Below are 13230 nucleotides of genomic sequence, written 5' to 3'. Positions count from 1 at the left end.
TCAAATGAAACGCTTACAAAACATGATGTTAACATAATACACTTTATTATTTATTTTCAATACACAGCAATGAATTACAATACATATTTGTTATAGAATTTCGGAGAAATTTGTACAATTTCTGAGGTAACAGAATTTCTGAGGTCTTTTGTTTTTGTAAGATTGTGACACTTAATTTGGGTTGAGACACAAAAGTAAGGGACATGGTGAGGAAGGGCTAGGTAAAATGTCATCAACAAAGTGAGCTGATCTCGCTCTTGCTGCATCCCCATTTGCAACAAGCATTGGACAGCCCTACTACGACGTCCCGCCCCTTCCTATCGGAAGTACGCAAGGCTTCCAGCACCTCTTCTGATATGAGGGAGCGTGCTTGACGGCTGAATACCCCTCCATCCTCACCCTCGCCGTGCCAAGCTTCAGCTTCTGCCTCCAAGTGCTGTTTGTAGGAAGGTCCCGTGGCTGAGCCGGGGTTCCACCTGCCTGTGCCGTCAGTGTCATGAGAGAGAGGCTCGTTGTCCAGCTCACCTGTTGGGGGTGGTTTAGAAAAGGATTTTAAAAGAAAATAAGGGCAAATCTCATCTCATGAAGCAATAGCAGCACATGAAACCACATGCAAAGTCTAAAGGCTAAAGGCTCTTTAGACAATCCACATGCAATATCCATAGGCTACACTGGACTTCTTACCTGGCATGCCCAAAGATCGCTTCCAGCGTGAACCTCCACAGGTGAAGATGACTGCCCGGATGAACTCCCGACCGCACAGTTTCACACCGTAGATTGGGTTCCCTTCTGTGGCTTGGGAAGGACCAACCAGTGCAATTAACAGACCAACAGCCAGAGTGGCAGCTTTCCACATGGTTCCAGAAGAGGTGGGCTGTAAAAAACTAAGAGAATGAAAAAGAGTAAAAGAAACTCAGCCTAAAGTAATCAATCTTTGAAATCTAACATCCCATGTTGAGAGCAAGCTGGTAGGGTGTTGTGTCTTTCATGGTACCTTGATGATGTTCTTGTCCCTCTGGTAAGCAATGGTCTTCTCATTCTCTTTGCAGCTCCAATGTCCCTTTTATATACAGTTAATATCACTCTGAGATGACCTATGCTAGCATCCATCCACATGGGTAGAGATAGTGTTAGGAGATAGAAAAAAGACCTTTTCCAGGACAATGGCCAGGCTGAGGGATTTAGTAATTAGACAACATATCTGTGTGGAAGTGATGTCATGACCAGTAGGGTGACCTAATCTAATCATGAATGACCTTTCTGTCACCCACCCCACAGCCTTGGCCTTGGCTTTCATTCACTGTCCTAAATGTCAGTGTATTGCTACTGAGATTGACTGCATTGATACATTTAATCATCGGTTTGTTTGTGTTTGTCTCTGAGAGCCAAAAACAGTTCAAATGTCAAGACGTTTAAAGTAGAAGTCAAAGCATGCGTGGACATTTCAGTGAATTTAGAAAATGCTGTGAGAAACCCATTGCTGATGAATAAGGTTTTGTTTAATATCTGACAACACTTTTGTTTTACTGCAAACACTGAACGGGCAGCTAGAGGACCGTATAAGGAGCAACTTGCTGAATTTGACAAAATGTGCATGGGATTGAAATCACAGACTGCATTTTTCCTATCACAAGGCATGAGGAATAAACTGCATCATACAGAGAGCAGCTGACATTTCAGTGACAAGATAAGAAACAATGTTTGTGGTAAGGATGGATGGTCACCTTATTGGAAACAGAAGAAGCATTAGGCTGTCTAAACCAGTGGCCATATCTGTGGTCCCAAGCTTATTGAAACCCCTCATCCATGAAATGGCCATTGTGTGCTAATGGGGCAAGTAAGATAAGTAGCCTATTCAAGGTTCATTCACACTTTATATGAAACACAATAATCTGTTAATATTATCGTATTATGTATTACGTTTAGTTCTGAGAATTTTCTTTCCATGCATGTCTCACAATTCAGACATAATACTCATTATTAAATTAAAAAGTTAAATGTGCAGCAACACAAAGCAGCTCTATAGTTGGTACTCAAGTCAAAACACAGTTGTTGTCAACAACAACTCGTTAGAAAGTACTTTGTGTGCTGTAGCTGTTGTATTGTAAAGCACTGAAGCTGAATGATATTCAGAGACGTTCGCAATGTGACTGGCAGGAGTAATGTCCAGTTTCTATGTCGATGGGGTGTGTTTCTATTGCGTATACCTGAAGGTGATGATAGACAGAACTGGGGAACTACTAGGACTGAAGGATACGTACTGGCAAACAACTGGTCCAATAGAAATCGAAGGCATTTTAGTTATGTCGTAGGTTTGCCCAATAAAATTGGTCATGAGGGAGGGCCTAAGACCGGGTGGGTAGCAACAGTTGCCCTGGTGAGGACGAGGCGCCATAGTCACGGTAGTCCTGGCGACAAGAACCCAGCAACGAGAATCAACAACAACAACCTGAACCATTAAGAGGAAAAAACTCAACGACAAACTAAGAAAATTCCTTTGGAACCCTAGAGGTGAACCATAACAGCTTTAAAGGTCCTTAATATGTGTTTAACTGGAAATTATAAAGATAGTTGGTATTTTTTCCGCCTGAATCTGTTTATTGCAGAACCGAGTAGGAGCACCGCAAGAGTTCTATGCCGCACTGAGTAACGTTGTCATAACTAACGTTAATTAGCTGCTAGCTGCTTTCCAAACGCAGGCGGTTGTTATGACGATGTCAAATCCGCGATCGTGGTACAAAATGGCGGGTGTTGTAATATGAGAGTCTTGTACTTTTACCTCACCAGTTAGTTGTTTTTTCTTCGCGCTCAGTTTTCTGTAATAACCATCCTAAAGTCGCTGGTGTTAGCTAAGTCTTTCCGAAATGGAAACTGAGAGTTTCGGTCACATGTCCTGTGGTGAATACGGACGACTCGTTTCAGGCTTAGCAGTTTTTTAATGTTGCTACCTTACGTTAGTTCGTTTTTTTAATAACGATAGTTAGATGGCTAATTGGTGGCATGTGTTCTAATCCCAGTATACCGAAGAGTCGCCGCTGTTGCTTCGATACTTAGTTGGAATTTAGAACAATTCAAAAACTTTTCTCACAGACAAGTGAAAGTCGTAGAGGGGCCATATGTTTGCCACATCGTCCGTCAGGGCTGTCACACTAGGGAGTGATATGAGTGGATTTTTAAGGGGTGGGGCGCCTGAATGTATTGGGCGTGATTGACAAGTCTCATGTCCAATTGAAGTGTAAGATAGGAAGTAAATGCCCAATAAGGACAGAATGATTTGCTCTCGATGTATTTTCCATGTGAAAAGGTCGCGTTCACTAGGTGTGAGGTGAGAACGAACCTCCCTGTAGCTAACAGTGATAGGAGTGAGAGTTTTTCAGTTTTAAAGTTAAAGGTGAATTCTACAAACTGTGCAGACCAACCAAACCAAATCTCTCAGTCGATAACGTATGTCCTTAATTCAACCACCGTGATACATTTAATCAAATTGTTTCGCGCACCGACACGACAACATTCCCGAATTAAGTGAACATTACTGTTAAGACACTGCTCTGCGACGTCAATTGCCATTACCATCTAATAATATGCTTAGTTAATGAAGTGTCTTGACGTTGCAAATAGTTATAATTGGTTTCAGCACTGTTAGTAGTTGGCAGTTTAAAGGTGTGTCTCGTCTTCGTGTTCTTTATGTTCAGTCGGTGTCTTCCTTCCTCATGTTAATCTTGTCATAGGTGGAGCTTGTAGCTTATGCCATTTCTGAACACAGCTTCCAGTGGCTCTGCTCAGCGGTTCATTTTGTGGCACAAGTAGCTAAAGCAGATTGTCATTGTCATTGAGTTTCTAACAGATAGAGGAAGTGGAAGACGAGGGGCTTGTTTCAGCTTTTTTAAACCTTAATTGATTTTCTTTTTAACAGACTTGCGTAACCACAGCCAATATGTCTTATTTCAACTTCTGGCTGTATATAGAAATCACTCATATCTGAATGAAATTAAATAAGCCCCCCATGCACGAATATATAGTAACCATTATATACACGAGAGAGGGGGGCACATTGTGTATTGTGTCATATCAAATGCCAGGAGTCAATCTTTTATAATCAAGAGAAATGGGTTCTGGGGATATGACTTGTATTTAGAAAAGTTAGTATGTTACAGACTTATTTTATTGTAGTGCTGTATACTTCTTGTCAAAAGCAAGTATATTACATTGTTATATTACATTGTACACACTCTTGTCATTTCCGACTGTATGTGTAGGTGTGATTCATTTCAAATGATACTGTTCACAAGCTCTGACAAACCCTTCACAGTGGCCCAAACCCTTTATTCCCAGTGATGTGACACATGTTTGTGTTATTTTCACTAGTGTGGGGCTTCAACAACTGTCGACATGGCAACTCCAGCGTTTGTGGAGGACCTTCGGCAGCCCTCCCAATCACAGGGTGGCAGTGTCAATGTGGCCACCGCATCACCCGCCACGCCACAGTTCCTGTCAGAGGTTCAGGCGTCTCCTGGTTCTGCTACACAAGGGGCTGGGCCCACTCCTCAGGTTGTTCAAGCCCCACCCACAGCCTCTTCAAATGCTACACAGAAGTCGGCCATTTTGGCCTCCCCGAAACGAGTTAGCACGGCACAGACACAGTATGTCACGGCGGAGATTCAGAGCCCGGGCGTTCAGTCCAGTAATGGCCAGAACACGCCACAGTACATCGTGGTGACTGTAACTGGTGAGCCCCCCAACCGCCATGCACCACACTTGGGCCAGATGCCAGTACTGTACCACAATCTGTTTATTGTGTTTATAAGGTGATGTCAACAGGCACCTCAGTGTCTAATACTTCTTATTTGTTCATCAGATTTTATACTGCTGCATAAGGAACCATACCTATGTTGATAAGACAAGTAGAAGGTCATATAATATAGTATCCTGGTATCCAACTGGATATCCAACACAACTCACACTCACAAACAGTTTAAAGGTTCACTCTGGCCGTTCACTTTAGTTTATTGAATACTGATCAATCCTGAATTTTCTTTTGATGAGTCTTTGTATAACCAAAATAATTCTTAGTGTTTGTGTGTGTGTGTTTGTGTGTGTGTTTGTGTGTGTGTGTGTGTGTGTGTGTGTGTGTGTATTAGGTTGTTATTGCATGTATATTTTGGGGTGTTCTATTAGTAGCCAAGACCCTGTCAGGTGTTGTTCATATCATGTTGCTTGGTAAGAGCGTACACACGCACATTCACAGTCACACACAGTGGTCTTTCTCAAACACACACACACACACACACACACACAAACCACAACATAGACACACTCCCACACACACCAGTTTGTTGGATCCTGTTCAACTCCTGGCCTCCTGCTCTGTATTGCATGACCACGGATATCCTGCCTAATCACTGCCTACAAGGCCTGATATTCTGTCCCTGTAACAGAGTTAAGCCACGGCTAACTGAGTTACTCTGACATGGCTTTGTCTGGATAATAGAAACCAATTAGCTGCTATACAGCGCTGAGCCTTTGAAATCATGTACAGCAGATGAACAGCATGCACAGATAGGGCCTCGTGTGCTGAGATACAAACTAGGTGACTGTTTTGCAGAGAGACAGAGTTAGGAGGAGGGAAAAAAGTAAGACTTCTGTGTGTGTAAGTGAGCGAATAATGGCACAATAAACAGAAGATTGTGAAAATGAAGAAGGGATTCTCTTCTTCTGCCTAATACATAGCCTATCATTCATCTCTTTCTCCTCCTCTCTCCCTTTGTCTGTGTCTTTCTCTGCTCTTGCCTGGTCCTCTCTCCATCTGATACCCATGTTTACCAAAAGAGGGGATCTTTTTCCCCATCTGCTGAGATTAGCTGTCCAAGGCTACCCCTTCTGCCAGCAGAATATAAGTAGTAGAACAGAGAGTGAAAGAGACAAGCATCCCTTCTGTTGGTCTCTGTTTGCCTTCATCTCTCTTCGTATCGCTATCACTCGCAGTCTCTCTGTTAACTGCACCATGTTCTACAGTAACTGCTGCTACCGTTTGGAAGGGGTATACCGTGAGTACTCTAAAAGAAAAGGCAATGAGAAAGTCACTTATTTATTCGATGGCTCTGTGCGTTTAGTATTATCAGCTGCTGTTGTCCACCTGTTGACAGTATAAGAAAAATGGAAAAGGCATTTGAAGTTCTTTGTTGCTAAGTGTTTTTTTTTCTTCTTCTTCTTCCTCTTCTTCTTCTTCTTCTTGTTGTTCTTCTTCTTCTTCTTTGCCTTTTCTTCTTCCTCTTCTTCTTCTTCTTCTTCTTCTTCTTCTTCTTCTTCTTCTTCTTCTTCTCCTTCTTCTTCTTCTTCTTCTTCTTCTCCAGAGGGCTCCCTGCACTCTAATGACTCGGTCTCGGACTCCAGCCCCCCTCCCTCTGTGGTGCAGACAGGAGTGCCCACTCAGGTAGTGCAGCAGGTCCAGGAAGCCCAGGTAAGACCTCACACACACACACACAACCACACACAAACACAAACCCACACACACACACACACACACACACACACACACACACACACACACATACAGAAACACACACACACACACACACATAAAGATACACACACACACACACACACACACACACATACAGATACACAGACACACACACACACACACACACACACACACACACAACCACACCCACACACGCACACACACACACACTCACACACACACACGCACACACACACGCACACACACACACACACACACACACACACGTGCTTCATAGTACAATGGCATTTGAATCACAAGGATTTGAGATGGACAGTTGTATGTTACACAAAGCATGACTCATTTCACAGAGTAGATTTGCACTAGATTGTCGGCCATGTTGCTAACTGTCCAAGGCCTACACCCAGGGGCGGCCTTTCCTACAGGCGGGTTAGGCGGCCGCCTAGAGCGCCATCTAGAGGGGGAGCGCCAAATAATGCGCCCGAAAAAGAAAAAACACAATTATTTTTTTTTTCCCGGACGCATAAGTTGGCGCTCCTTCTATATCTCCAACCAATATTTTGACATAAAACAAATAAATCTAACTTTAGGGTAAAATGAGCCAAAACTCGAAAACTGAGGGCTATGTTCTTCATTGGTGTTGTTAGATCATGCTAGCATAGCGAGACATTTGGTGCGAATGTGTGTGTATCCTCTGAAGAGGCTTAACCCCAACGGCGTGCATGACTAGACGGTCCGGATCACAGAACTCACCGATGTATCTCTTTACCGTCGGAAAGACAGGTGAAAGTGACGATATTACGGAACCGCAAGGTGCAGGGAAGTCCACTTATGATGTACAATACACATTAAGGGTTGCTACAATATGTTATCATGAAAACACTAATGATGAACACAGTATTTCAGAGATCAAACTGATTTTGGAGAAACAGTGTATAATGAGCAGATAAACCACACGTGGGAAAACATTAATACAACTTTTTCAGGGGGTTATCAAACATTATTGTGAATGAGTACATGTACATGGATTTATGGGAACAGCCGCTCGACAGGTCCTCGTCTGTTGCAACTAATTACAAATCAAACTTCTTCCAACAATATCACATAGGCCTATGCGCAGAGTAACGTATTCTTTTAACGACATATAATGATAATACTGACTGTAACATGCCGGCATAGTCGCCCCATAATGCCGTGCGGCGGGCGCATACTTTTCTATGTGTGATAATGCACTAACGATGTACCTGTTCCTTACTGTTCTTATGGCATGTCGTTGTTCTGTGTTGGGACTGAGTTTATACAGGTGTGAGACGGTAACACAGTGTATTTGCTGCGATCGTTGTGTTTATGTGAAATAATTGCAGTCTTACAAGGCAAAATAGCGTTTGAAAGTTGCAATGGGGGGGGGGGGGGGGGGCGCCAGGAGTGAAGCTCGCCTAGAGCGCCTAATGTGCTAGGGCCGCCCCTGCCTACACCCATCCTGGGAGGGAGCAGTTGGTCATGTTGTGTTTAGAAAATAGCTCGATACGTCATCATGTCTTCACCTAAAGAGGTCAAAACTGTAGACTATGGTCTTTCTTTATAGTAAATTAGTCACGTACTAGCACTATAGGCAGCGGGGTGTCAGCTGACAGTAATGCTATACTCAACACTTTTCAAGGCTCATGACTAAGACATGCCACTAGGTATTTAGACCAATAGTGAAGTTAGGTTGGAGGTTCACTAGGTATTTAAACCAATAATAAAGATAGGTTGGAGGTTCACTAGGTGTTTAGACCAATAGTGAAGTTAGGTTGGAGATTCACTACACTAGGTGTTAAGACCAATAGTGAAGTTAGGTTGTAGGTTCACTTGGTATTTAGACCAATAGTGAAGTTAGGTTGTAGGTTCACTAGGTATTTAAACTAATATTGAAGTAAGGTTGTAGGTTCACTAGATATTTAAACCAATACTGAAGTTAGGGTTGGAGGTTCACTAGGTATTTAAACTAATAGTGAAGTTAGGCTGTAGATTAACTAGGTATTTGGACCAATAATAAAGTTAGGTTGGAGGTTCACTAGGTGTTTAGACCAATAGTGAAGTTAGGTTGGAGGTTCACTAGGTATTTAAACCAATAATAAAGATAGGTTGGAGGTTCACTAGGTGTTTAGACCAATAGTGAAGTTAGGTTGGAGATTCACTACACTAGGTGTTAAGGTCACTAGTGAAGTTAGGTTGTAGGTTAACTTGCTATTTAGACCAATAGTAAAGTTAGGTTGTAGGTTCACTAGGTATTTAAACTAATATTGAAGTTAGGTTGTAGGTTCACTAGATATTTAAACCAATACTGAAGTTAGGTTGGAGGTTCACTAGGTATTTAAACTAATAGTGAAGTTAGGTTGTAGATTCACTAGGTATTTGGACCAATAGTGAAGTTAGGTTGGAGGTTCACTCAGTCACACCTTAGTCCCTCTAAACCGCTGCTTAGAAGATCGTAACCATCTTCTATTTGCTAATACATTGCCCTGACGTGTTTTTACTAGATAGAGTGCAGAAATGTGCAAGAGCATGTCCACTATTTCACAAGAAAGCCAGACTTCCAAAACATATGCAACCAGAATCACCACCAGCACCACAGTCCTTTGATTCGTCCTCTCCCAAAATATCCACACTGACCCCTGATCAGCTCCATTTGGCTACCAAACACAACCGCACCAAACACACTGACCCTTGATCAGCTCCATTTGGCTACCAAACACAACCGCACCAAAGGAAGTAGCACACACAATACTGACATCATTATCAGTGACACAGTAAACATCATAAGATTTGCATGATGTTTCACTGTGTGTTCATGTTCACACTCGTATTTATTAATACATTTCAGACGAACAAGTTGGCTTGCTCAGGACCTTATGAACCTGTGGCAAATGGCTCAAAAACTGAATGTCAAGCAGCGTTCTGAAAATGCCATCTGATGTGTGTGTAGTTTCAGATGCAGGCTAGTGGTCAGGAGCAGAGAGGAGAGACAGAGAGAGACAGAGAGAAGTACTCAGGCAGATGGAGCCAGGAGGAAACAGGGACAGGAAGGAAAGCGTGGAGTTCAGCAGCTCACAGGCACACGAGAGAGGCCTGGCTAAGTGCAGCTGCAGCAGCAGGCCATTGGGCTTCCCATCCGGCCGCCGCCAATACTCACTTCCCACCCTTTGTGCCCGTCTCTGTCCCCCTCTCGTACCCTGCGTCCTACCCCGCGTCCTACCCCGTGGCAGTGCTGGCCATGGAGGGCTGGGAGGCAGAGCTGCCAGTAGCAGTGCAGTCTCGGCCCCAGATGCTGCTGTGTAAGAGGGCAGCAGCCCACAGAGTATGTCCCAGGGCCCAGAGGGAGGGAGGGAGGGAGGGAGGGGGAGAGAAGGATGGGGATAGCACAGAATGAGCACCGTGTTCATGTGTGTGTGTGTGTGTGTGTGTGTGTGTGTGTGTGTGTGTGTGTGTGTGTGTGTGTGTGTCTGTGTGTCTGTGTGTCTGTGTGTCTGTGTGTCTGTGTGTGACAGGTGCAGCAACAAATCCAGCAGGGTTCAGTACCACATGTGTACTCCAGTCAGGTTCAGTATGTGGAGGGGAGAGAGGCCAACTACAGCGGTACCATGTGAGTCTCTTCCTCTCTTTCCTCTCTTTTCCCCCTCTCTTTTCTCTCTTCATCCCTCCCTTTTCTCTCCATGTCTTTCCAAGAGAGATACAGACACAAAATACAGCTGAGTCAGTGAATGGCGTCGTGATAAAGACTCATTCTGAAGTGATCTCTCGGCCATCTCTCTCTCCTTCTGTCCTCAGACGCTCAGGGAGTTACCCATACTCAGAGACCTCTCTGTACCCTCAGGCCACACCCACATGCTCCTACTACGAGACTCCATCCGCTGGCTCTCAGGTAAGACCTGCTCTTGTCATCAGTGACATGCGGTGAGGTTCGCAGCTGGTGAGGCACAGAAACCGGAAGTGATTGCGTCATTCCGATCTCTAGTTGTTTAAAAAAAATAGAAATGTATACATCATACATGCTTATGGTTTAAAAATTGTCGTCTCACCACAACTGAAAAAACGTTATGTTTTATTGTCTAATACTATTACTTTTAAACGATTATTATTATAAGAAGTTATGCGGCTCAATAGTCAACTGACTTTTACAATCGGTGTGGTAATTGAACTTTTACACCGTGTCAAATAAGATATTAATAGTTACAAGGTAGCGTATGTAGCCCTCCCACCAATGATATGGCTCATTTCAACTTGTCTAGGGAAAATATAACCTTTTACACAACTCGGTAGTGATGGGCAGTAGCGTCACTACTTGTATCGACGCTACTAGCAAACTACATTTGTCAGTAGCTTGGCAGTAACGTCGCTATTTACAAAACCAAGTAACTTTTCAGTAGCTAAGCTCTTTTATTGATCAAGTACCGCAGTAGCGTCCTCGAAAGCTAGTTTATCCTGGACCTTTCTGATGTTCATTCATAACAGGCTTCCCTGCAGCCATCAAACACAAAAATTAAGCAGTACGTCACTTTAGGCGAGACGAGTGAAAATAGATAGATAGATATCGTCATTTTAAGTACACCAGACGCTGCTCATACATTTAAAATTAATTCTCCCCTAATTTTAAATGGGTAGTTTGCATGCAGATTCTAGACAACCGGATAACTAGAATGCTGTTGATATTTAGATACAGCTGAAGATGATGAAAGTTAAAAAGTGAAAAGTCCGTGCTGTCTGCTCAGGGAGTCGAATTGCGAAAATGCACGAAATAGACGAAAGATGAAGGTATGCAAGGTCTTCTGCACTCATTTGTTTTCATCTGCGTTTGAATACCTGACTCAACAGCCATACCTTCAAAAGTACGTCACTTTATAAGAGACGAGTGAAACTTAATATGTTTTCATTGTAATCCAAAGAAAAAGTTCCTGTCAACGTCAATGACATCCAACACAAACATACGAACACATGAATTTCATCCATTCAACCGTTTTTATCTGACTGACAGTTGTGTTGATCACTAAAATTGCATTTACTTGGCATGCAGTTTGTTTAACTGAAAGTAGCTTCTAATGTATCAAACTTCTTTTGACAGGTTAATGTAACTTAGCTTGCTACTTTTTTTTTTGAGTGGTAGCTTCTGTGTAGTGAAGCTGAATTTACTGTAAAGTAGCTGATAGCTTAGCTCACTACACATATCAAGTAGCTTGCCCAACACTGCAACTCGGACACTTGAATTCGAAGTTGAGAAAAAAACACTTACATATTTATTTACACAACGTATTAACAAGCAAACAGTTAAACACCACAGACATAGCACACAATACCAAAATGTTCTACTGACCGGTATAATTTAAAGTTGGTGCATTTCGTTGGAGCTCTTAACCGTCCATTTGAGGTGAAACCAAAGTAATCCACTCACGGCTCCCCTTACAGTTCAGTAGAAATTCGTTGTCCTTTTCATGAATATGTCCCGTTGGGAAACTTGAAACACTCCACTGCAAATGTCAATACCTTCTGTCCCGTCGTTTGAAGCAAACATTTTAGCTCCGCCATTGGTCTCCCATTATTAATCATTTCACGTTTGGACTGCAAGTCCAGTTTTGAGGACTGCTTCAGCTTAGCAATACACCATTTTCGCCGTCAAGCAAGTGAAGGAGAAGGCCTACTTTTAGAACCAAAATATACTCGACAATTGCCCTCTCGCTCGCCTCCCTTCTTGAAGCAGTGGTAGTGCGTGCCTCCCTTGCAATATTTTTCAATGCGTTTTCAGCTCAACTCAAAATGTTCTACGATTGCGCACGCATGCGTAAAACCCAGTTTGGAGTGATTGCGCAATCCTAGGGGAGGCACTGCCTACCCTGCTCATAGACTCCAATGCATCTGCCTCCCTTGACGGCACGTCCGCTGTTCATTGGCTGATCCCTGTCACTGGGAACCGGAAATGCTCAAATTCAGCGATTTTGATAATAAAAATGCTCGAAATGATCGGAATCATGCAGAAATGACACTCGTAACACAGAGAAATATGAATATTTATTTTATAATACATAAATATATATGATTATTATATATATTTTTTTAAAATATTTTTTTAATATATTTTTTTTTTTACTTTTCAAAATGACATATGACTGCACGTCCCTGCTTGTCATAACCCTTTCTCCTCTCATGCCTGTAAAACCTGCTCTTGTCATAACCCTTTCTCCTCTCATCAACCTGCTCTTGTCATAACCCTTTCTCCTCTCATCAACCTGCTCTTGTCATAACCCTTTCTCCTCTCATCAACCTGCTCTTGTCGTAACCCTTTCTCCTCTCATGAACCTACTCTTGTCATAACCCTTTCATTGTCTCTCTTTCCTTCTGGGCAGATCGTGACCAATAGCGGCGGTGGGGGGGGCTCTGGCGTAACTGTGGCGACGGCTGGGAGCTCGAGCAGTTCAGGTGTGGCAGGAGCGGAGGGCAGCGGAGGCGGAGTAGGAAGTTACGTCATCCAGGGCGGGTACATGCTGGGGGGCGGGAGCAACAGCAATCAGGGATACTCACACACCACCCGCGCCTCGCCAGCCACCGTGAGTGAGAACACACTCCTGCCTGCACACACACTCTTTCACACACTCCTGTCCGCACACACACTCTTACATTAGCTTACTGGCATTGCCATACTGATCTTTATTTCCCTTCTCTTGTGTTTCTCTCTGTTTGGCTTGTGTGTCCCTGTTGTGTGTGCCTGTTGTGTCTGC

The 13230-nt window shown here is 43.3% G+C and overlaps 2 protein-coding genes across 2 annotated transcripts in view; one reads left to right on the top strand and one right to left on the bottom strand.

Annotated features, from left to right (window-relative positions):
- Nucleotides 1-232: 232 nt before the first annotated feature.
- rln3b (relaxin 3b) lies at nt 233-3128 on the bottom strand (the record flags this gene model as incomplete). Its single annotated transcript, XM_080837919.1, has 4 exons — nt 3089-3128; nt 995-1094; nt 685-884; nt 233-525 (listed from the first exon to the last, which is right to left on the bottom strand). The coding sequence occupies exons 2-4, from the start codon at nt 1036-1038 to the stop codon at nt 233-235; spliced, it is 537 nt and encodes a 178-aa protein (XP_080694045.1). The 5' UTR covers nt 1039-1094; nt 3089-3128.
- rfx1b (regulatory factor X, 1b (influences HLA class II expression)) overlaps nt 2408-13230 on the top strand; it is a 26848-nt gene continuing 16025 nt past the window's right edge. Inside the window, exons 1-6 of the mRNA XM_080837906.1 lie at nt 2408-2511; nt 4366-4726; nt 6351-6457; nt 10012-10106; nt 10292-10385; nt 12859-13059. Coding sequence (XP_080694032.1) covers nt 4390-4726; nt 6351-6457; nt 10012-10106; nt 10292-10385; nt 12859-13059 — 834 coding nt within the window. The 5' untranslated portion in view covers nt 2408-2511; nt 4366-4389. The remainder of the gene's footprint in view (nt 2512-4365; nt 4727-6350; nt 6458-10011; nt 10107-10291; nt 10386-12858; nt 13060-13230) is intronic.

This window comes from Sprattus sprattus (genome assembly GCF_963457725.1).
Source record: "Sprattus sprattus genome assembly, chromosome: 1".
NCBI lineage: Eukaryota > Metazoa > Chordata > Actinopteri > Clupeiformes > Clupeidae > Sprattus > Sprattus sprattus.
Note: the sequence above shows the minus strand (reverse complement) of the source record. Positions and strands in the feature narration are given on the sequence as shown.